General features: G+C 38.1%; 5 protein-coding genes and 1 pseudogene across 5 annotated transcripts; all 6 read left to right on the top strand.

Moving 5' to 3' along the window:
* The first annotated feature begins 596 nt into the window (after positions 1 to 596).
* On the top strand, positions 597 to 3,008 carry LOC137028382 (protocadherin alpha-3-like). The gene has a single exon (XM_067397142.1). The coding sequence runs from the start codon at positions 597 to 599 to the stop codon at positions 3,006 to 3,008; it is 2,412 nt and encodes an 803-aa protein (XP_067253243.1).
* A 1,020-nt stretch (positions 3,009 to 4,028) lies between these two features.
* Positions 4,029 to 6,440, top strand: LOC137028381 (protocadherin alpha-8-like). Its single transcript, XM_067397141.1, has one exon. The coding sequence runs from the start codon at positions 4,029 to 4,031 to the stop codon at positions 6,438 to 6,440; it is 2,412 nt and encodes an 803-aa protein (XP_067253242.1).
* Positions 6,441 to 7,486: 1,046 nt separating this feature from the next.
* On the top strand, positions 7,487 to 9,874 carry LOC137028380 (protocadherin alpha-3-like). Its single transcript, XM_067397140.1, has one exon. It carries the CDS (start codon positions 7,487 to 7,489, stop codon positions 9,872 to 9,874), a length of 2,388 nt encoding a protein of 795 aa, XP_067253241.1.
* A 997-nt stretch (positions 9,875 to 10,871) lies between these two features.
* LOC137028379 (protocadherin alpha-2 pseudogene) lies at positions 10,872 to 13,280 on the top strand (annotated as a pseudogene).
* A 3,068-nt stretch (positions 13,281 to 16,348) lies between these two features.
* Positions 16,349 to 18,727, top strand: LOC137028378 (protocadherin alpha-3-like). Its single transcript, XM_067397138.1, has one exon. It carries the CDS (start codon positions 16,349 to 16,351, stop codon positions 18,725 to 18,727), a length of 2,379 nt encoding a protein of 792 aa, XP_067253239.1.
* An 861-nt stretch (positions 18,728 to 19,588) lies between these two features.
* On the top strand, positions 19,589 to 21,970 carry LOC137028377 (protocadherin alpha-2-like). Its single transcript, XM_067397137.1, has one exon. The coding sequence runs from the start codon at positions 19,589 to 19,591 to the stop codon at positions 21,968 to 21,970; it is 2,382 nt and encodes a 793-aa protein (XP_067253238.1).
* Positions 21,971 to 23,889: the final 1,919 nt, after the last annotated feature.

Genomic DNA, 23,889 nt, shown 5'->3' with positions numbered 1-23,889 from the left:
TATTCTTAGCCTTCTTTTTTATGTTGGAACAATTAGCCTACTTTGTTATACAATCTTGCTGTTTGTTTGTTTGTTTGTTTGTTTGTTTGTTTGTTTGTTTGTTTGTTTGTTTGTTTGTTTATTATCTTGAATTATTGCTTAAATGTAGCCTATTTTGTATTTAAAGTCACTTCATTACCACGGACATTGGTCATGACGTTATATATTTTCTTCTCATGCGTATTTGTTGTAATTACACAAAACAGAAGTATTTTCCTGTTTTGTAATGACTGCGTAGATATGAAGGTTGACTTCATGAATATGATAAGTTTAGACTAGTTAACTTTTTGTTTAAAAGAGTAACATATGAGTAACATTTAAATGTTGAGTAACATGTTTTTTCACTGTTACAACACGTGGTGGCACTGCAGACCATGACTTTGAGAGTCATCTGAGCTCCTCCTTTACAGCAACAGAACATGCGTTGAAAGGGTGCAAATAACCAAAGCTTATAGTAGCTTCTGCGTCGGGATTTCGGGTTGTATCGAGAGAGACCTGTTTTGTTGTTTTAATCGCTTTTACACTAAATAAATCGCAGGACATTTTCTTGCACAATCATGGATGTCACAGAATCTTATGGCTTCTGGATCGTTTTATTTCTGTCTTTATGGAAATCTTCGCTTGGCCAGATTGTCTATTCCGTCTCCGAGGAGGTAAATAAAGGAACCGTGATCGGGAATGTAGCAAAAGAGCTCAAGATCAGTGCTCAGGAACTAGAATCTCGCATGTTTCAGATTATGCCTGGATCAAATGCAAAGTATTTTGATGTAAATGTGAAAACTGGGTCGCTGTTTGTCAAAGACAGGATTGATCGTGAGGACTTGTGTGGCAATAATCAGAAATGTACATTGAATTTAGAAGCTCTTGCTCAGAATCCTCACAGACTTTATCGGCTTGAAATTATAATTGTGGATGTGAACGACAATGCTCCGTTTTTTCCTGACAGCACATATGTTGTAAATGTTACAGAAATTGCAAATGAAGGAGAAAGATTTCCTCTTCCAATCGCAAAAGATTCAGATGTCGGCACTAATTCTTTGAAAGATTACAAACTCAGTTCAAATGAATATTTTTCTTTGGATGTTCATAGCGGGCAACAGAGTATATCTGCTGAGTTAGTACTACAGAAAGCTTTAGACAGAGAGAAACAAGCCGTTATTCACTTAATACTAACCGCTATTGACGGAGGAAAACCTCCCAAATCTGGAACCTTGAGTATTGTTGTTAACGTCATGGATATAAACGATAATACGCCTATTTTCAGCAAATCTTTATACAAAGTTAAGGTGAAGGAAAACACACCAATTGGAACCAAAATCATTTCTGTTTCTGCCAGTGATTTGGATGAGGGCGTCAATAGTGAAGTCCAGTATTCATTTCTTGGAAATACTGATGAACTGAACCGGTTTACAATTAATTCAAATTCTGGGGAAATTGTTGTTCAAGGACAAATTGATTACGAAGAAAACTCTGCAATTGAACTCCGGGTTCAGGCGAGAGATAAGGGCAGCCCTCCAAAAAGTACACACTGCAAAGTTTTGATAGAAGTTGTGGATGAAAATGACAATGTGCCAGAGATAGTTACAACTCCTCTGTTGGAAAGTGTGAAAGAGGACTCAAAACCGGGAACTGCTGTTGCTTTAGTCACAGTTTCTGATAAAGATGGAGGTAAAAACGGTGTTGTGTATTGTGCTGTACAAGGTTCTTTTCCTTTCAAACTGGAGAAGTCATATAACAATCATTATTCTCTAGTGGTAGACGGACCTCTGGACAGAGAGAGTGTTTCTCAGTATAACATCACAATTACAGCTGCAGATGAAGGAACTCCGTCTCTTTCCAGCAGCACTGTTATAACTGTACATATCTCTGATGTTAATGACAATGCCCCACATTTCCCAGCACCCGTTATTAACGCTTTTCTAAGTGAGAATAGTCAAGCTGGAGGTCTCGTGACAAAAGTGACAGCTGATGATTCAGACACTGGTGAGAACGCAGAACTTTCATATTCACTGTTAGACAGTTCCAGCTCCAGTGTTCCTATAACAACACTGATAAATATAAACTCTTTGAGTGGAGAAATATTCAGTTTGCAATCATTTAATCACGAAGAAACAAAAAGATTTCAGTTTGAAGTGATGGCAACAGACTCTGGTGTTCCTCCTCTGAGCAGTAATGTGACTGTAAATGTGTTTATTCTGGATGAGAATGACAACAGTCCAGTTATTTTAGCGCCTTATTCTGACCCTGGATCAGTTAATACTGAGAACATTCCCTACTCTGCTGAAGCGGGATACTTTGTAGCCAAGATCAGAGCTGTTGATGCTGACTCTGGATATAACGCTCTTCTGTCTTATCATATGAGTGAACCCAAAGGAACTAATCTCTTCCGCATTGGAAGCAGCACTGGAGAAATAAGGACTAAGAGACGAATGAGTGACAATGACTTAAAAACTCACCCGCTTCTTATTACAGTGAGTGATAATGGAGAGCCATCACTCTCAGCCACTATGTCCATGGATGTTGTGGTTGTTGAGAGTCTGGATGACATAAAGACATCATTCAGAGAAGTTCCTGTGAAAGAGGAGAGTTTTTCCGATCTGAATGTGTGTCTGCTCATCGCTATTGTCTCAGTATCAGTCATCTTTTTACTGAGTCTCGTGGGTTTGATAGCAGCTAAATGCTACAGGACAGACGGCAGTTTCAGCCGGTACAGCGCTCCAGTGATCAGCACCCATCCAGACGGAAGCTGGTCCTTCTCTAAATCTACTCAACAGTACGACGTGTGTTTTAGTTCAGACACAATAAAGAGTGATGTAGTCGTTTTCCCCTCGCCGTTTCCACCAGCAGACGCGGAGTTGATCAGCATTAATAGTGGAGAAGACACTTTTACGCGCACCCAAACTCTTCCTACCAATGGGAAGGTAAGACATTGTAACTTGTGTTTTGCTATTCACATGTACTGCACTTGACTTGAAATATTTATTTATTTATTTTTCATCGATTATGTTGAGCTTTTTTTTTTATTCTCCTTTGACATGTTGTAGTTTATATGCTTATAAAATTATATATATATATATATATATATATATATATATATATATATATATATATATATATATATATACATACATACATACTTTTTTTAAAAGTAAAAGTTCACCCAAACGTATCCAAACTTAAGATAACAAGTTAAATACTAGACGCTGTTGACAAGTTAGAAACGTATTTTTTTATTCTTACTTGTTAGGATGATACAATAATTTTTGCAATTTATTTCAGCATCTCGTGACTTTAGTGTATTATTAGTATCACTGTACAGCTTTCGAATTTCAACACAGAGTTTGGATCACTTGTACTGCCTTGTTAGTTTCTTAGTGACTCTTGTCTTTGGCACACTGCAGGACTGCGTATAGACCGACTTTTGTGGTAATTTAGTCTACTTAAAGATTTTTTTTTTCTCCCTGTGTTGGAATAATTACCTTGTATACCACCCTGTTGTTTGTTTGTTTATTAGCTTTTGCTTTATTGCTAAACTGTAGCCTATTTTGAATTTAAAAAGCAAAATAACTTCAGTACCACGGACAGCGGTAGTGACGTATTTTTCTTGTCATTATTCGTTAATTTGCTGGAATACACAACACACAACTTTTTGTTCTGTTTCGTAATAGTTGCATAGATGTGAAGGTTTAGATGTGAATTTATGAAGACGTTGATATGTTTAGTTTACTCTCTCTTTTATAGAAAAGTATATAAAGTAACATCTCATTGTTTCATCACTGTTACAACACGTGGTGGCACTGCAGACCATGACTTTGAGAGTCATCTGAGCTCCTCCTTTACAGCAACAGAACATGCGTTGAAAGGGTGCAAATAACCAAAGCTTATAGTAGCTTCTGTGTCGTGATTTCGGGTTGTATCGAGAGAGGCATGTTTAGTTGTTTTAATCGCTTTTACACGAAATAAATCGCAGGACATTTTCTTGCACAATCATGGATGTCACAGAATCTTATGGCTTCTGGATCGTTTTATTTCTGTCTTTATGGAAATCTTCGCTTGGCCAGATTGTCTATTCCGTCTCCGAGGAGGTAAATAAAGGAACCGTGATCGGGAATATAGCAAAAGAGCTGAAGATCAGTGCTCAGGAACTAGAATCTCGCATGTTTCAGATTATGCCTGGATCAAATGCAAAGTATTTTGATGTAAATGTGAAAACGGGGTCGCTGTTTGTCAAAGACAGGATTGATCGTGAGGACTTGTGTGGCAATAATCAGAAATGTACATTGAATTTAGAAGCTCTTGCTCAGAATCCTCACAGACTTTATCGGCTTGAAATTATAATTGTGGATGTGAACGACAATGCTCCGTTTTTTCCTGACAGCACATATGTTGTAAATGTTACAGAGAATGCAAATGAAGGAGAAAGATTCCCTCTTCCAATCGCAAAAGATTCAGATGTCGGCACTAATTCTCTGAAAGATTACAAACTCAGTTCAAATGAATATTTTTCTTTGGATGTTCATAGCGGGCAAAAGAGTATATCTGCTGAGTTAGTACTACAGAAAGCTTTAGACAGAGAGAAACAAGCCGTTATTCACTTAATACTAACCGCTATTGACGGAGGAAAACCTCCCAAATCTGGAACCTTGAGTATTGTTGTTAACGTCATGGATATAAACGATAATACGCCTATTTTCAGCAAATCTTTTTACAAAGTTAAGGTGAAGGAAAACACACCAATTGGAACCAAAATAATTTCTGTTTCTGCCAGTGATTTGGATGAGGGCGTAAATGGTGTAATTCAATATTCATTTCATGGAAATACCGATGAAATGAATCTGTTTAGCATTAATTCTAACTCTGGGGAAATTGTTGTTCAAGGACAAATTGATTATGAGGAAGATTCTGCAATTGAATTGCGAGTTCAGGCGAGAGATAAGGGCAGCCCTCCAAAAAGTACACACTGCAAAGTTTTGATAGAAGTTGTGGATGAAAATGACAATGTGCCAGAGATAGTTACAACTCCTCTGTTGGAAAGTGTGAAAGAGGACTCAAAACCGGGAACTGCTGTTGCTTTAGTCACAGTTTCTGATAAAGATGGAGGTAAAAACGGTGTTGTGTATTGTGCTGTACAAGGTTCTTTTCCTTTTAAACTGGAGAAGTCATATAACAATCATTATTCTCTAGTGGTAGACGGACCTCTGGACAGAGAGAGTGTTTCTCAGTATAACATCACAATTACAGCTGCAGATGAAGGAACTCCGTCTCTCTCCAGCAGCACTGTTATAACTGTACATATCTCTGATGTTAATGACAATGCCCCACATTTCCCAGCACCCGTTATTAACGCTTTTCTAAGTGAGAATAGTCAAGCTGGAGGTCTCGTGACAAAAGTGACAGCTGATGATTCAGACACTGGTGAGAACGCAGAACTTTCATATTCACTGTTAGACAGTTCCAGCTCCAGTGTTCCTATAACAACACTGATAAATATAAACTCTTTGAGTGGAGAAATATTCAGTTTGCAATCATTTAATCACGAAGAAACGAAAAGATTTCAGTTTGAAGTGATGGCAACAGACTCTGGTGTTCCTCCTCTGAGCAGTAATGTGACTGTAAATGTGTTTATTCTGGATGAGAATGACAACAGTCCAGTTATTTTAGCGCCTTATTCTGACCCTGGATCAGTTAATACTGAGAACATTCCCTACTCTGCTGAAGCGGGATACTTTGTAGCCAAGATCAGAGCTGTTGATGCTGACTCTGGATATAACGCTCTTCTGTCTTATCATATGAGTGAACCCAAAGGAACTAATCTCTTCCGCATTGGAAGCAGCACTGGAGAAATAAGGACTAAGAGACGAATGAGTGACAATGACTTAAAAACTCACCCACTTCTTATTACAGTGTGTGATAATGGAGAGCCATCACTCTCAGCCACTATGTCCATGGATGTTGTGGTTGTTGAGAGTCTGGATGACATAAAGACATCATTCAGAGAAGTTCCTGTGAAAGAGGAGAGTTTTTCCGATCTGAATGTGTATCTGCTCATCGCTATTGTCTCAGTATCAGTCATCTTTTTACTGAGTCTCGTGGGTTTGATAGCAGCTAAATGCTACAGGACAGACGGCAGTTTCAGCAGGTACAGCGCTCCAGTGATCAGCACCCATCCAGACGGAAGCTGGTCCTTCTCTAAATCTACTCAACAGTACGACGTGTGTTTTAGTTCAGACACAATAAAGAGTGATGTAGTCGTTTTCCCCTCGCCGTTTCCAGCAGCAGACGCGGAGCTGATCAGCATTAATAGTGGAGAAGACACTTTTACGCGCACCCAAACTCTTCCAAGCAATGGGAAGGTAAGACATTGTAACTTGTGTAATACTATTCACATCTACTGCACTTGACTTGCATTATTATTATTATTATTATTATTATTATTATTATTATTTATTATTATTATTATTTGCATGATGTTGAGTTTTCTTATTTTCTATGCTCTTTTGACATTTTTATTTTAGATGTTTATAAAATTACATTTTATAACATTCTATAAATCATTCTATAACATTCTATAAACATTTTTAGTTGAGATGCTCATACATGTATGTATCTATATATCTATATATATATATCTATATATATATATATATAGATATATATATATATATATATATATATATGTATGTATGTATGTATGTATTTATATTTAAAAGTAAAAGTTCACCCAAGCGCATCCAAACTCAAGATAACAAGTAAAACACTAGACGCTGTTGACAAATTCTTAATTTTAAATTCTTACTTGTTAGGATGATACAGTTATTTTTGCAGATGATACAGTTATTTCACTGCAGGACTGCGTATAGACCGACTTTTGTGGTATTTTAGTCTACTTAAGTTTTTTTTTTTTTTTTTTTTTTTTTTTTATTTTGGGATAATTACCTTTTACCACCTTGCTGTTTGTTTTTTTCATTAGCTTTTGCTTTATTGCTAAACTGTAGCCTATTTTGAATTTAAAAAGCAAAATAACTTCAGTACCACGGACAGCGGTAGTGACGTATTTTTCTTGTCATTATTCGTTAATTTGCTGGAATACACAACACACAACTTTTTTTTTTCTATTTCGTAATTATTACGTAGATGTGAAGGTTTAGATGTGAATTTATGAAGACGGTGATATGTTTACTTCACTTTCTCTTTTATAGAAAAGTGTATAAAGTAACATCTCATCGTTTCATCACTGTTACAACACGTGGTGGCACTGCAGACCATGACTTTGAGAGTCATCTGAGCTCCTCCTTTACAGCAACAGAACATGCGTTGAAAGGGTGCAAATAACCAAAGCTTATAGTAGCTTCTGCGTCGGGATTTCGGGTTGTATCGAGAGAGGCCTGTTTTGTTGTTTTAATCGCTTTTACACGAAATAAATCGCAGGACATTTTCTTGCACAATCATGGATGTCACAGAATCTTACGGCTTCTGGATCGTTTTATTTCTGTCTTTATGGAAATCTTCGCTTGGCCAGATTGTCTATTCCGTCTCCGAGGAGGTAAATAAAGGAACCGTGATCGGGAATATAGCAAAAGAGCTCAAGATCAGTGCTCAGGAACTAGAATCTCGCATGTTTCAGATTATGCCTGGATCAAATGCAAAGTATTTTGATGTAAATGTGAAAACTGGGTCGCTGTTTGTCAAAGACAGGATTGATCGTGACGACTTGTGTGGCAATAATCAGAAATGTACATTGAATTTAGAAGCTCTTGCTCAGAATCCTCACAGACTTTATCGGCTTGAAATTATAATTGTGGATGTGAACGACAATGCTCCGTTTTTTCCTGACAGCACATATGTTGTAAATGTTACAGAGAATGCAAATGAGGGGGACAGATTTCCTTTTCCAATCGCAAAAGATTCAGATGTCGGCAGTAATTCTCTGAAAGATTACAAACTCAGTTCAAATGAATATTTTTCTTTGGATGTTCATAGCGGGCAACAGAGTATATCTGCTGAGTTAGTACTACAGAAAGCTTTAGACAGAGAGAAACAAGCCGTTATTCACTTAATACTAACCGCTATTGACGGAGGAAAACCTCCCAAATCTGGAACCTTGAGTATTGTTGTTAACGTCATGGATATAAACGATAATAAACCCATTTTCAGCAAATCTTTGTACAAAGTTAAGGTGAAGGAAAACGCACCAATTGGAACCAAAATAATTTCTGTTTCTGCCAGTGATTTGGATGAGGGCATCAATGGTGAAATTCAATATTCATTTCTTGGACATGGAAATACCGATGAAATGAACCGGTTTACAATTAATTCTAACTCTGGGGAAATTGTTGTTCAAGGACAAATTGATTACGAGGAAAACTCTGCAATTGAATTGCGTGTTCAGGCGAGAGATAAGGGCAGCCCTCCAAAAAGTACACACTGCAAAGTTTTGATAGAAGTTGTGGATGAGAATGACAATGTGCCAGTGATAGTTACGACTCCTCTGTTGGAAAGTGTGAAAGAGGACTCAAAACCGGGAACTGCTGTTGCTTTAGTCACAGTTTCTGATAAAGATGGAGGTAAAAACGGTGTTGTGTATTGTGCTGTACAAGGTTCTTTTCCTTTCAAACTGGAGAAGTCATATAACAATCATTATTCTCTAGTGGTAGACGGACCTCTGGACAGAGAGAGTGTTTCTCAGTATAACATCACAATTACAGCTGCAGATGAAGGAACTCCGTCTCTTTCCAGCAGCACTGTTATAACTGTACATATCTCTGATGTTAATGACAATGTTCCACATTTCCCAGCACCCGTTATTAACGCTTTTCTAAGTGAGGATAGTCAAGCTGGAGGTCTCGTGACAAAAGTGACAGCTGATGATTCAGACACTGGTGAGAACGCAGAACTTTCATATTCACTGTTAGACAGTTCCAGCTCCAGTGTTCCTATAACAACACTGATAAATATAAACTCTTTGAGTGGAGAAATATTCAGTTTGCAATCATTTAATCACGAAGAAACAAAAAGATTTCAGTTTGAAGTGATGGCAACAGACTCTGGTGTTCCTCCTCTGAGCAGTAATGTGACTGTAAATGTGTTTATTCTGGATGAGAATGACAACAGTCCAGTTATTTTAGCGCCTTATTCTGACCCTGGATCAGTTAATACTGAGAACATTCCCTACTCTGCTGAAGCGGGATACTTTGTAGCCAAGATCAGAGCTGTTGATGCTGACTCTGGATATAACGCTCTTCTGTCTTATCATATGAGTGAACCCAAAGGAACTAATCTCTTCCGCATTGGAAGCAGCACTGGAGAAATAAGGACTAAGAGACGAATGAGTGACAATGACTTAAAAACTCACCCGCTTCTTATTACAGTGAGTGATAATGGAGAGCCATCACTCTCAGCCACTATGTCCATGGATGTTGTGGTTGTTGAGAGTCTGGATGACATAAAGACATCATTCAGAGAAGTTCCTGTGAAAGAGGAGAGTTTTTCCGATCTGAATGTGTATCTGCTCATCGCTATTGTCTCAGTATCAGTCATCTTTTTACTGAGTCTCGTGGGTTTGATAGCAGCTAAATGCTACAGGACAGACGGCAGTTTCAGCAGGTACAGCGCTCCAGTGATCAGCACCCATCCAGACGGAAGCTGGTCCTTCTCTAAATCTACTCAACAGTACGATGTGTGTTTTAGTTCAGACACAATAAAGAGTGATGTAGTCGTTTTCCCCTCGCCGTTTCCACCAGCAGACGCGGAGTTGATCAGCATTAATAGTGGAGAAGAAACTTTTACGCGCACCCAAACTCTTCCTACCAATGGGAAGGTAAGAATATCTTTTTAAATTAGTGTTAAAATTTTCACAGCTGAATTGTTTTAAGCTGTTCACAGTTATTTCTTATCATTGTCACAAATGTTGATTTGGTTTTCACAACGTGGTTGTTTCACTTGTTTTTAATTAAAGTCGTTTTATTCTGTTTGTTTTCAGTAATATTAGCAGCATTAACATGTGAATTACACAATAAGTATACTCTAAAAAATTATTGGTTAAAACAACCCAAGTTGGGTTGAAAATGGTCAAACCCAGCGAATGGGTGAAATGTTTGCTCAACCTGCTGGGTAGTTTTATTTACCCGACTATTGTTTAAAAATAACTGTATTGCTTGCTTAAAATGAACCCAAATTACGTTGGAAATTACCATTTATTAATATGTTTATGAACATTTATTAAGAAGTTTAATGAATAATAATTAAACAATAAACATTTATTAAATTGTTTATTAATAAATATTCACCTTATTATTATTGTTGCCTCTAGTAATTATGTGTCTGATTTTTTAATTTCCAACCTATTTGGGGTTCATTTTAACCCAGCCATATAGTCATTTTTTTTTTTTTTTTAAATAGTTGAGTTAAATAATACTGCCCAGCACGTTGGGCAAACATTTAACCCAACCGCTGAGTTTAAACAATCCAATCGCTGGGTTTGTCTGATAATGTATATTTTTGCAGTTTTTTTTTCATTGTTGGATTCCTTTGAATATTATACTATTTTTGTTGTTGTCTCCCAGCATTTTGTTCTTTGAACTGATGTTTAAATTCCTATTATGGCATAATTTCAGCACATGGTGTCACTGCAGACCGTCAGTTTAAGGTTTATAGGCATTAATCTGAAGCCTCTCTCTCTCAGCAGACTATTGATGTTAGTGTGTGTGTCGTTGAGACAAGATGCTGGTTTCTATTTCGTCTCGTGTTTCCTAGTGCAACGAAGAGATATTCGATTCCTTCGCGTTTATTATTATTATTTTTTTCTGTCCTCAAGACAGTTGTGAATGACCATCATGGCATTTAAGGGATATTTCGAGTGTGGATTTATATTTTTCCTTTCTTTGCTGGATTCTGCGTTTGCTCAGATCGTCTATTCCGTACCGGAAGAGATAAATAAGGGAACATTTGTTGGGAATATAGCGAAAGACCTGAACATAAATGTTCAGGAACTGGAATCTCGCATGTTTGAGATTGTGACTGGATCAAATAAGAAGTATTTTGACGTAAATCTGAAAACTGGCGTGCTGTTTGTTAATGAAAGGATTGACCGTGAGGAGTTATGTGTGTCGAATCAGAAATGCTCTTTGAATATAGAGGCTCTCGCTAAAAATCCCCATCGTCTTTACAGGGTGGAGATTAAGATCTTGGATATAAACGACAATGCGCCACATTTTCCTGTTAAAGTGTTTATTATAAATGTAACTGAAACAGCCAATCCAGGAGAGAGATTTCCTCTCCCTGTGGCCGAGGACTCTGATGTTGGCAGTAATTCTCTGAAAGAGTACAAACTGAGTCCGAATGAACATTTCAGTCTAGATACACAGAGTGAAGACCAGAGTGTGTCTGCAGAGTTAGTGCTGAACAAGGCTTTAGATCGAGAGAAACAAGCGACAATTAAGTTAGTACTCACCGGAGTAGATGGAGGAAAACCACCGAAATCAGGGACTTTAAATATTATTGTTAACGTTATGGATGCTAATGATAATAACCCAGTGTTCAGCCAACCTCTTTACAAAGTCAAAATAAAAGAAAATGTTCCTTCTGGTACTAAAGTTTTATCTGTCTTTGCCTCTGACTTGGATGAAGGAATAAACCGTGAAGTTGTTTACTCGTTTGCTGGTCACGGAAAGAAACAAAACACTTTTACTATTATCCCCGAGACCGGAGATATTGTTGTAAAAGGGCAAATTGATTATGAGGAAAATCCTGCTATTGAGTTACGAGTTCAAGCAAGAGATAAAGGAAGCCCACCAAGGAGCACACATTGTAAAGTTTTAATAGAAGTTATGGATGAAAATGATAATGCACCAAAGATAATTGTGACTCCCCTGCTGGAAAGTGTGAAAGAGGACACAAAGTCAGGAACTGCTGTTGCTTTAGTCACAGTGTCTGATAAAGATGGAGGTAAAAATTGTATTGTACACTGTGCTCTGAAAGGCTCGTTTCCTTTCAAACTAGAGACGTCATATAACAATCATTATTCTCTAGTGGTAGACGGACCTCTGGACAGAGAGAGTGTTTCTCAGTATAACATCACAATTACAGCTGCAGATGAAGGAACTCCATCTCTCTCCAGCAGCACTGTTATAACTGTACATATCTCTGATGTTAATGACAATGTTCCACATTTCCCAGCACCCGTTATTAACGCTTTCCTAAGCGAGAAAAGTCAAGCTGGAGGTCTCGTGACAAAAGTGACAGCTGATGATTCAGACACTGGTGAGAACGCAGAACTTTCATATTCACTGTTAGACAGTTCCAGCTCCAGTGTTCCTATAACAACACTGATAAATATAAACTCTTTGAGTGGAGAAATATTCAGTTTGCAATCATTTAATCACGAAGAAACAAAAAGATTTCAGTTTGAAGTGATGGCAACAGACTCTGGTGTTCCTCCTCTGAGCAGTAATGTGACTGTAAATGTGTTTATTCTGGATGAGAATGACAACAGTCCAGTTATTTTAGCGCCTTATTCTGACCCTGGATCAGTTAATACTGAGAACATTCCCTACTCTGCTGAAGCGGGATACTTTGTAGCCAAGATCAGAGCTGTTGATGCTGACTCTGGATATAACGCTCTTCTGTCTTATCATATGAGTGAACCCAAAGGAACTAATCTCTTCCGCATTGGAAGCAGCACTGGAGAAATAAGGACTAAGAGACGAATGAGTGACAATGACTTAAAAACTCACCCGCTTCTTATTACAGTGTGTGATAATGGAGAGCCATCACTCTCAGCCACTATGTCCATGGATGTTGTGGTTGTTGAGAGACTGGATGACATAAAGACATCATTCAGAGAAGTTCCTGTGAAAGAGGAGAGTTTTTCCGATCTGAATGTGTATCTGCTCATCGCTATTGTCTCAGTATCAGTCATCTTTTTACTGAGTCTCGTGGGTTTGATAGCAGCTAAATGCTACAGGACAGACGGCAGTTTCAGCAGGTACAGCGCTCCAGTGATCAGCACCCATCCAGACGGAAGCTGGTCCTTCTCTAAATCTACTCAACAGTACGATGTGTGTTTTAGTTCAGACACAATAAAGAGTGATGTAGTCGTTTTCCCCTCGCCGTTTCCAGCAGCAGACGCGGAGCTGATCAGCATTAATAGTGGAGAAGACACTTTTACGCGCACCCAAACTCTTCCAAGCAATGGGAAGGTAAGACATTGTAACTTGTGTATTGCTATTCACATCTGCTATTGACGTGCAAAATTTTCTAAACTCTCTTTACAGTTTCTTTTTCAGTTTAGATGTCTATAATAATAATAATAATAATAATAATAATGAATTAATTTATAAAATAGGAAATAAAGTTTTATTTTGATTTTATTGCATTACGAACATCTTAAAGATATTTCTAAACATAAAAATAAAAAAAAGAATACGCAGAATGCGGGACTGCTTCGACAAATTTTATATACTATTTAAATTTTTTCACTTGTTAAGATGAAACATTTTAGTTTTGTAAATTAGTTCATTATCTCGTGACTCTGGCAATATAGTACACATTTGTATGCTGGAATAATTACCTTGTCATACAATACTGCTGCTTGTACATTTGTTTGATTTATGCTTTAATTATAGCATGTTTTGTATTTAAAGAGCAAAATATCTTCAGTTCCACGGACAGCGGTAGTGACATATATTCCTTCTCAATATTTGTATTTCCTGTAATACAAAACAAAACTTTTTTTCTGTATTGTAATGATTGCGTAGATATCAAGGTTCAAATTTAAATTTATGAAGACGTTGATATGTTTAGTTTACTCTCTCTTTTATAGAAACGTATATAAAGTAACATCTCATTGTTTCATCACTGTTACAACACGTGGTGGCACTGCAGACCATGACTTTGAGAGTCATCTGAGCTCCTCCTTTACAGCAACAGAACATGCGTTGAAAGGGTGCAAATAACAAAAGCTTATAGTAGCTTCTGCGTCGGGATTTCGGGTTGTATCGAGAGAGGCATGTTTAGTTGTTTTAATCGCTTTCAGGGGCGTCGGACTGGGGGGGTAAAGGGTACCGAGTACCCAGGGCCCGAGGCAGGGGGGGCCCCCTTAGAAGTCAGTTTTCTATACATGCATATACATACACTAACATTTGTATAGCATTTATGTACAAATAAAAAAGCTCTTGTGCAAAACTAAACTTGTAGTTAGACACTGGTTTGGTATAAAAAAAAATCATTTTCATGCTGTGCAGGGCCCCACCACCCCTCTCGAATCAATGTAAATGGTACGACCCGCAAGTCAGGTGCTTCTGCTGCGGACCTGCGGTGAATCAGTTAATGAGACAGGAGCTAGAGTTAGCCGTGATATGAACTAGGAAGACAGGGGAAGAGTCATGTCTTTCCTTAAGAAAGGAAAATCAGGGGCTCAAAAACGAAAAGAAAAGAAGATTAAAGAGAGAAAGGCAAATGAGGGCAAGCAGTTGCTCACTCAGTTTTTTGAAAAGAAAGGTGAGCTCCAAATGCATCAGAGCATTGACATTGTTTTAACATAAATATCTACTCCAGGTAGAATAGCATACATTTATGTTCGTACTCTATTTGAATAATATACCAATACTTTATAGTATCACACCCTACATGGCGAGCAAACAATATTTCTGAGTAAATAACGGAGTGAGAAGCAGACGGAGGCGGGGCTGGGAGCTCAACACACAGCCACTCCAGGCAGCTGAGCAGCTTGTCTCCTCTTCTGCTGCAGTTCTCCCCAGAGTCAGAAGTTTACATGAAAACACTGCATATTTCCCTCCATTGTCAAAATCTAACACCCGCGAAAACACAGATCGTTAGCGCCTATTTTACTGCATTGTTATGCAAATTAGCTCGCGCACGCTCTTACATTAAGTACAGGATTGTTCTCAGTTTAATGCACATCTTAATGATTGAAAATGACTTATTTTAAAACGTAATTCAAAGACTGAATGTTTAGTTTGGCGGTTAGTGTACCCTGTGATTCTATAGTCTGCATTTATTTTAAACAGACAAATAATCAGCAATTAACTTGTACTTAGCCTACACTTTAAAAAAAGGTATTGTGACAATAAAGGATATTTTAGCAACCATTTAAAGCCATATATTTCAGTTTCAGACAAAAAATATATTAATCAGAGTGTGGCTTATTTTGTTTACATTTTAAAGGTGCCCTAGAATCAAAAATTGAATTTACCTTGGCATAGTTGAATAACAAGAGTTCAGTAGCCTACATGGAAAAGACATACATTGAGTTTCAAACCCCATTGCTTCCTCTTTCTTATGTAAATCTCATTTGTTTAAAAGACTTCCGGAAAACACACGGATCTCAACATAACACCGACTGTTACGTAACAGTCGGGATCATTAATATGTACGCCCCCAATATTTCCATATATGCCAGCCCATGTTCGAGCGTTAGACAAGGAAAGGCAGTATTGACGTCTGGATCTGTGCACAGACAAGGTAAGCAAGCAAGAACAACAGCGAAAAATGGCAGATAGAGCAATAATAACTGACATGATCCATGATAGGATGATATTTTTAGTGATATTTGTAAATTGTCTTTCTAAATGTTTCGTTAGCATGTTGCTAATGTACTGTTAAATGTGGTTAAAGTTACCATCGTTTCTTACTGAATTCACGGAGACAAGAGCCGTCGCTATTTTCATTATTAAACACTTGCAGTCTGTATAATGCATAAACACAACTTCATTCTTTATAAATCTCTCCAACAGTGTAGCATTAGCCGTTAGCCACAAAGCATAGCCTCAAACTCAGAGAATCAAATGTAAACATCAAAATAAATACTTTACTCACATGATTCGATGTATGCACACAGCATGCATGATGAACATCTTGTAAAGATCCATTTGAGGGTTATATTAGCTGTGTGAACTTTGTAAATGTGCTGTAATATAGTGGAGAGCTCGTGTGGCAGGGAGCACGCGATTTAAAGGGGCGGCGCGCTGAAAAAATCAGTGTATAGTTAATGATGCCCCAAAATAGGCAGTTAAAAAAATTAATTTAAAAAAATCTATGGGGTATTTTGAGCTGAAACTTAACAGACACATTCAGGAGACACCTTAGACTTATATTACATCTTGTAAAAAAGCATTCTTGGGCACCTTTAAGTGTTATTATGATAAAAATGCAATACCCCTCCCATTGGTATCACTATGGTATTTGGTACGGGGGCCCAGCAAGATGGTTTGTACCCAGGGCCCAAAATTTGGTGCTACGCCCCTGATCGCTTTTACACGAAATAAATCGCAGGACATTTTATTGCACAATCATGGATGTCACAGAATCTTATGGCTTCTGGATCGTTTTATTTCTGCCTTTATGGAAATCTTCGCTTGGCCAGATTGTCTATTCCGTCTCCGAGGAGGTAAATAAAGGAACCGTGATCGGGAATGTAGCAAAAGAGCTCAAGATCAGTGCTCAGGAACTAGAATCTCGCATGTTTCAGATTATGCCTGGATCAAATGCAAAGTATTTTGATGTAAATGTGAAAACGGGGTCGCTGTTTGTCAAAGACAGGATTGATCGTGAGGACTTGTGTGGCAATAATCAGAAATGTACATTGAATTTAGAAGCTCTTGCTCAGAATCCTCACAGACTTTATCGGCTTGAAATTATAATTGTGGATGTGAACGACAATGCTCCGTTTTTTCCTGACAGCACATATGTTGTAAATGTTACAGAGGATGCAAATGAAGGAGAAAGATTTCCTCTTCCAATCGCAAAAGATTCAGATGTCGGCACTAATTCTCTGAAAGATTACAAACTCAGTTCAAATGAATATTTTTCTTTGGATGTTCATAGCGGGCAAAAGAGTATATCTGCTGAGTTAGTACTACAGAAAGCTTTAGACAGAGAGAAACAAGCCGTTATTCACTTAATACTAACCGCTATTGACGGAGGAAAACCTCCCAAATCTGGAACCTTGAGTATTGTTGTTAACGTCATGGATATAAACGATAATAAACCCATTTTCAGCAAATCTTTGTACAAAGTTAAGGTGAAGGAAAACGCACCAATTGGAACCAAAATAACTTCTGTTTCCGCCAGTGATTTGGATGAGGGCATCAATGGTGAAATTCAATATTCATTTCTTGGACATGGAAATACCGATGAAATGAACCGGTTTACAATTAATTCTAACTCTGGGGAAATTGTTGTTCAAGGACAAATTGATTATGAGGAAGATTCTGCAATTGAGTTGCGAGTTCAGGCGAGAGATAAGGGCAGCCCTCCAAAAAGTACACACTGCAAAGTTTTGATAGAAGTTGTGGATGAAAATGACAATGTGCCAGAGATAGTTACAACTCCTCTGTTGGAAAGTGTGAAAGAGGACTCGAAACCGGGAACTGCTGTTGCTTTAGTCACAGTTTCTGATAAAGATGGAGGTAAAAACGGTGTTGTGCATTGTGCTGTACAAGGTTCTTTTCCTTTCAAACTAGATAAGTCATATAACAATCATTATTCTCTAGTGGTAGACGGACCTCTGGACAGAGAGAGTGTTTCTCAGTATAACATCACAATTACAGCTGCAGATGAAGGAACTCCGCCTCTCTCCAGCAGCACTGTTATAACTGTACATATCTCTGATGTTAATGACAATGCCCCACATTTCCCAGCACCCGTTATTAACGCTTTCCTAAGTGAGAATAGTCAAGCTGGAGGTCTCGTGACAAAAGTGACAGCTGATGATTCAGACACTGGTGAGAACGCAGAACTTTCATATTCACTGTTAGACAGTTCCAGCTCCAGTGTTCCTATAACAACACTGATAAATATAAACTCTTTGAGTGGAGAAATATTCAGTTTGCAATCATTTAATCACGAAGAAACAAAAAGATTTCAGTTTGAAGTGATGGCAACAGACTCTGGTGTTCCTCCTCTGAGCAGTAATGTGACTGTAAATGTGTTTATTCTGGATGAGAATGACAACAGTCCAGTTATTTTAGCGCCTTATTCTGACCCTGGATCAGTTAATACTGAGAACATTCCCTACTCTGCTGAAGCGGGATACTTTGTAGCCAAGATCAGAGCTGTTGATGCTGACTCTGGATATAACGCTCTTCTGTCTTATCATATGAGTGAACCCAAAGGAACTAATCTCTTCCGCATTGGAAGCAGCACTGGAGAAATAAGGACTAAGAGACGAATGAGTGACAATGACTTAAAAACTCACCCGCTTCTTATTACAGTGAGTGATAATGGAGAGCCATCACTCTCAGCCACTATGTCCATGGATGTTGTGGTTGTTGAGAGTCTGGATGACATAAAGACATCATTCAGAGAAGTTCCTGTGAAAGAGGAAAGTTTTTCCAATCTGAATGTGTATCTGCTCATCGCTATTGTCTCAGTATCAGTCATCTTTTTACTGAGTCTCGTGGGTTTGATAGCAGCTAAATGCTACAGGACAGACGGCAGTTTCAGCAGGTACAGCGCTCCAGTGATCAGCACCCATCCAGACGGAAGCTGGTCCTTCTCTAAATCTACTCAACAGTACGACGTGTGTTTTAGTTCAGACACAATAAAGAGTGATGTGGTAGTGTTTCCTGTACCAGCCCAACATAAACATGGCGAGTTGATAAGCATAATTGATGAAGATTCATTTTCGCTGACAAAAACTCTACCGAAAGGTAAGGCATTACATTTGTAGTAAAGCGGCTTGTATTTTTTATTATGTTCAATATAGATATATAGTAGTAGGCTATATTAAAGTATATCTTATACTTATAAGTCTTATGTTTTGAAAAGAGAACCATACTATGTATAACTAAAAGCGCTTGTATTGTTGCACTGGATAGTTCAATGCATGCCCTAGATAATTCAATAATTGCTTATATCCATTACAAGACGAATCACTGGATCTAGGAGTTCACGTGCAGATTGTGATTTTTAGTAATTAATTCAGCAGTACTGACGGCATTAATACTCATTTAACCATAAATGAATTGACATTTTGAAATATGTATGTACTTGTGTGTTTTTATATTTGTGGCTGACAGGTTTAATATCGCATTTAACTATAAGGGGTTATTGTGTTGTGACTGCATCGACCAGTACCATGGACAGCAGCACATTAATATGAATTGTAGTGTGAAAATGTTACATTTATGAGGAATTTTAACATGTGCTTCTCAATTTTTGACAAATTAAAATGATTATGATGTATTATAGTCTTGTTTTTTTTTTAGTGTTTGGTAACTTGGACTTGTATTTTGTGTTGTCATTTAATCTCAAATGCGTCATGTGTTTCTTCAATGGGTTTGGAAATAGAATATTCATGTTATGGCATAATTTCAGCACATGGTGTCACTGCAGACCGTCAGTTTAAGGTTTATAGGCATTAATCTGAAGCCTCTCTCTCTCAGACTCTTGGTGTTAGTGTGTGTGTGTGTCGTTGAGACATGATGCAGGTTTCTGTTTCGTCTCGTGTTTCCTAGTGCAAGGAAGAAATATTCGATTCTCTCGCTTTTATTTTCTTTTTCTGTCCTCAAGCCAGTTGTGAATGACCATCATGGCATTTATGGGATATTTCGAGTGTGGATTTATATTTTTCCTTTCTTTGCTGGATTCTGCGTTTGTTCAGATCGTCTATTCCGTACCGGAAGAGGTAAATAAGGGAACAGTTGTTGGGAATATAGCGAAAGACCTGAACATAAATGTTCACGAACTGGAATCTCGCATGTTTGAGATTGTGACTGGATCTAATAAGAAGTATTTTGACGTAAATCTGAAAACTGGCGTGCTGTTTGTTAATGAAAGGATTGACCGTGAAGAGTTATGTGTGTCGAATCAGAAATGCTCTTTGAATATAGAGGCTCTCGCTGAAAATCCTCATTACCTTTACAGGGTGGAGATTAAGATCTTGGATATAAACGACAATGCGCCACATTTTCCTGTTAAAATATTTACTGTGAATATTACCGAAAACGCAAGCCCTGGAGAGAGATTTCCTCTCCCTGTGGCCGAGGACTCTGATGTTGGCAGTAATTCTCTGAAAGAGTACAAACTGAGTCCGAATGAACATTTCAGTCTAGATACACAGAGTGAAGACCAGAGTGTGTCTGCAGAGTTAGTGCTGAACAAGGCTTTAGATCGAGAGAAACAAGCGACAATTAAGTTAGTACTCACCGGAGTAGATGGAGGAAATCCACCGAAATCAGGGACTTTAAATATTATTATAAACGTTATGGATATTAATGATAATAACCCAGTGTTCAGCCAACCTCTTTACAAAGTCAAACTAAAAGAAAATGTTGCTGCTGGTACTAAAGTTATCTCTGTGTCTGCCACTGATTTGGATGAAGGCGTAAACAGTGAAATTGTTTATTCGTTTGTTGATCATGGTAAGAAACAAGATTTATTTACCATTACCCCCGAGACTGGAGATATTTTTGTAAAAGGGCAAATTGACTTCGAGGAGAATCCTGCAATTGAATTGCGAGTTCGTGCAAGAGACAAAGGCAACTCTCCAAAGAACACCCAATGTAAAGTTTTAATAGAAGTTATCGATGAAAATGATAATGCACCAGAGATAATTGTGACTCCACTTCTGAAAACTGTGAAAGAAAACACAAAGTCAGGAACTGCTGTTGCTTTAGTCACAGCGTCTGATAAAGATGGAGGTAAAAATGGTATTGTACACTGTGCTCTGAAAGGCTCGTTTCCTTTCAAACTAGAGACGTCATATAACAATCATTATTCTCTAGTGGTAGACGGACCTCTGGACAGAGAGAGTGTTTCTCAGTATAACATCACAATTACAGCTGCAGATGAAGGAACTCCGTCTCTCTCCAGCAGCACTGTTATAACTGTACATATCTCTGATGTTAATGACAATGCCCCACATTTCCCAGCACCCGTTATTAACGCTTTCCTAAGCGAAAAAAGTCAAGCTGGAGGTCTCGTGACAAAAGTGACAGCTGATGATTCAGACACTGGTGAGAACGCAGAACTTTCATATTCACTGTTAGACAGTTCCAGCTCCAGTGTTCCTATAACAACACTGATAAATATAAACTCTTTGAGTGGAGAAATATTCAGTTTGCAATCATTTAATCACGAAGAAACAAAAAGATTTCAGTTTGAAGTGATGGCAACAGACTCTGGTGTTCCTCCTCTGAGCAGTAATGTGACTGTAAATGTGTTTATTCTGGATGAGAATGACAACAGTCCAGTTATTTTAGCGCCTTATTCTGACCCTGGATCAGTTAATACTGAGAACATTCCCTACTCTGCTGAAGCGGGATACTTTGTAGCCAAGATCAGAGCTGTTGATGCTGACTCTGGATATAACGCTCTTCTGTCTTATCATATGAGTGAACCCAAAGGAACTAATCTCTTCCGCATTGGAAGCAGCACTGGAGAAATAAGGACTAAGAGACGAATGAGTGACAATGACTTAAAAACTCACCCGCTTCTTATTACAGTGTGTGATAATGGAGAGCCATCACTCTCAGCCACTATGTCCATGGATGTTGTGGTTGTTGAGAGACTGGATGACATAAAGACATCATTCAGAGAAGTTCCTGTGAAAGAGGAGAGTTTTTCCGATCTGAATGTGTATCTGCTCATCGCTATTGTCTCAGTATCAGTCATCTTTTTACTGAGTCTCGTGGGTTTGATAGCAGCTAAATGCTACAGGACAGACGGCAGTTTCAGCAGGTACAGCGCTCCAGTGATCAGCACCCATCCAGACGGAAGCTGGTCCTTCTCTAAATCTACTCAACAGTACGATGTGTGTTTTAGTTCAGACACAATAAAGAGTGATGTAGTCGTTTTCCCCTCGCCGTTTCCACCAGCAGACGCGGAGCTGATCAGCATTAATAGTGGAGAAGACACTTTTACGCGCACCCAAACTCTTCCAAGCAATGGGAAGGTAAGAATATCGTTTTAAATTAGCGTTAAAAATATTCACAGCTGAATTGTTCTAAGCTGTTCACAGTCATTTCTTATGGTTGTCAAAAAAATATTATATTCTATGTTTACAAAACAGAAAAACGATGTCAAGCAAACGTAACAAATGCCGACTGGTCAACAACATTCCAACCGTATGGTTTTCAATGATATAGTAACAACTGCTTTGACCTCTTCACCGTGTCTCTGTGCAACTCCCAAAAAGGATCATTAATTTTGTTGCATAGCAGCATTCTGCCATTTCTTGCCCCATTGCGTGGAGAATTCAATACATTTTTAGCTAGCGTCTTTTTTAGACGTTTTATTTTATTTGTTTTCAGTAATATTAGCAGCATTAACAATTACATTATACGAATTCTGACACTATCATATATTTTGCGGTGCTCTTCATTTTTTTTGATTACTTTAAATATTACTATTTTTGTTGTTGTTGTCTCCCAGCATTTTGTTGTTCCTTCAACAGATTTAGTTATAGGCTACATTATTCATGTTATGGCATAATTTCAGCACATGGTGTCACTGCAGACCGTCAGTTTAAGGTTTATAGGCATTAATCTGAAGCCTCTCTCTCTCAGACTCTTGGTGTTAGTGTGTGTGTGTGTGTCGTTGAGACAAGATGCTGGTTTCTATTTCGACTCGTGTTTCTTAATGCAAAGAAGAAATATTCAGTTCTTTCGGGATTTATCTTTTTTTCTGTCCTCAAGCCAGTTGTGAATGATCATCATGGCATTTATGGGATATTTTTTCGAATGTGGATTTATATTTTTCCTTTCTTTGCTGGATTCTGCGTTTGCTCAGATCGTCTATTCCGTACCGGAAGAGGTAAATAAGGGAACAGTTGTTGGGAATATAGCGAAAGATCTGAACATAAATGTTCACGAACTGGAATCTCGCATGTTTGAGATTGTGACTGGATCAAATAAGAAGTATTTTGACGTAAATCTGAAAACTGGCGTGCTGTTTGTTAATGAAAGGATTGACCGTGAGGAGTTATGTGTGTCGAATCAGAAATGCTCTTTGAATATAGAGGCTCTCGCTAAAAATCCTCATCGTCTTTACAGGGTGGAAATTAAGATCTTGGATATAAACGACAATGCGCCACATTTTCCTGTTAAAGTATTTACTGTGAATATTAGTGAAAACGCAAGCCCTGGAGAGAGATTTCCTCTCCCTGTGGCCGAGGACTCTGATATTGGCAGTAATTCTCTGAAAGAGTACAAACTGAGTCCGAATGAACATTTCAGTCTAGATACACAGAGTGAAGACCAGAGTGTGTCTGCAGAGTTAGTGCTGAACAAGGCTTTAGATCGAGAGAAACAAGCGACAATTAAGTTAGTACTCACCGGAGTAGATGGAGGAAAACCACCGAAATCTGGAGCTGTAAATATTATTATAAACGTTATGGATGTTAATGACAATAACCCAGTGTTCAGCCAACCTCTTTACAAAGTCAAACTAAAAGAAAATGTTGCTGCTGGTACTAAAGTTATCTCCGTCTTTGCCGCTGATTTGGATGAAGGAATAAACCGTGAAGTTGTTTACTCCTTTGTTGGTCATGGAAAAAAGAAAGATCTATTTACTATTATCCCCGAGACTGGAAATATTGTTGTAAAAGGGCAAATTGATTACGAGGAAAATCCTGCTATTGAGTTACGAGTTCAAGCAAAGGATAAAGGCAGTCCACCAAAGAGCACACCATGTAAAGTTTTAATAGAAGTTATGGACGAAAATGATAATGCACCAGAGATAATTGTGACTCCCCTGCTGGAAAGTGTGAAAGAGGACACAAAGTCAGGAACTGCTGTTGCTTTAGTTACAGTGTCTGATAAAGATGGAGGTAAAAATGGTATTGTACACTGTGCTCTGAAAGGTTCGTTTCCTTTCAAACTAGAGACGTCA

Source organism: Chanodichthys erythropterus, chromosome 10 (assembly GCF_024489055.1).
Source record: "Chanodichthys erythropterus isolate Z2021 chromosome 10, ASM2448905v1, whole genome shotgun sequence".
In the NCBI taxonomy this organism is placed as follows: domain Eukaryota; kingdom Metazoa; phylum Chordata; class Actinopteri; order Cypriniformes; family Xenocyprididae; genus Chanodichthys; species Chanodichthys erythropterus.
The sequence above is the reverse complement of the archived record's forward strand: the minus strand, read 5'-3'. Positions and strand labels throughout refer to the sequence as shown.

Coding starts and splice junctions, on each gene's coding strand:
- LOC137028377 (XM_067397137.1), top strand. CDS start 19,589: ATGGCATTTATGGGATATTTCGAGTGTGGATTTATATTTTTCCTTTCT.
- LOC137028382 (XM_067397142.1), top strand. CDS start 597: ATGGATGTCACAGAATCTTATGGCTTCTGGATCGTTTTATTTCTGTCT.
- LOC137028378 (XM_067397138.1), top strand. CDS start 16,349: ATGGATGTCACAGAATCTTATGGCTTCTGGATCGTTTTATTTCTGCCT.
- LOC137028380 (XM_067397140.1), top strand. CDS start 7,487: ATGGATGTCACAGAATCTTACGGCTTCTGGATCGTTTTATTTCTGTCT.
- LOC137028381 (XM_067397141.1), top strand. CDS start 4,029: ATGGATGTCACAGAATCTTATGGCTTCTGGATCGTTTTATTTCTGTCT.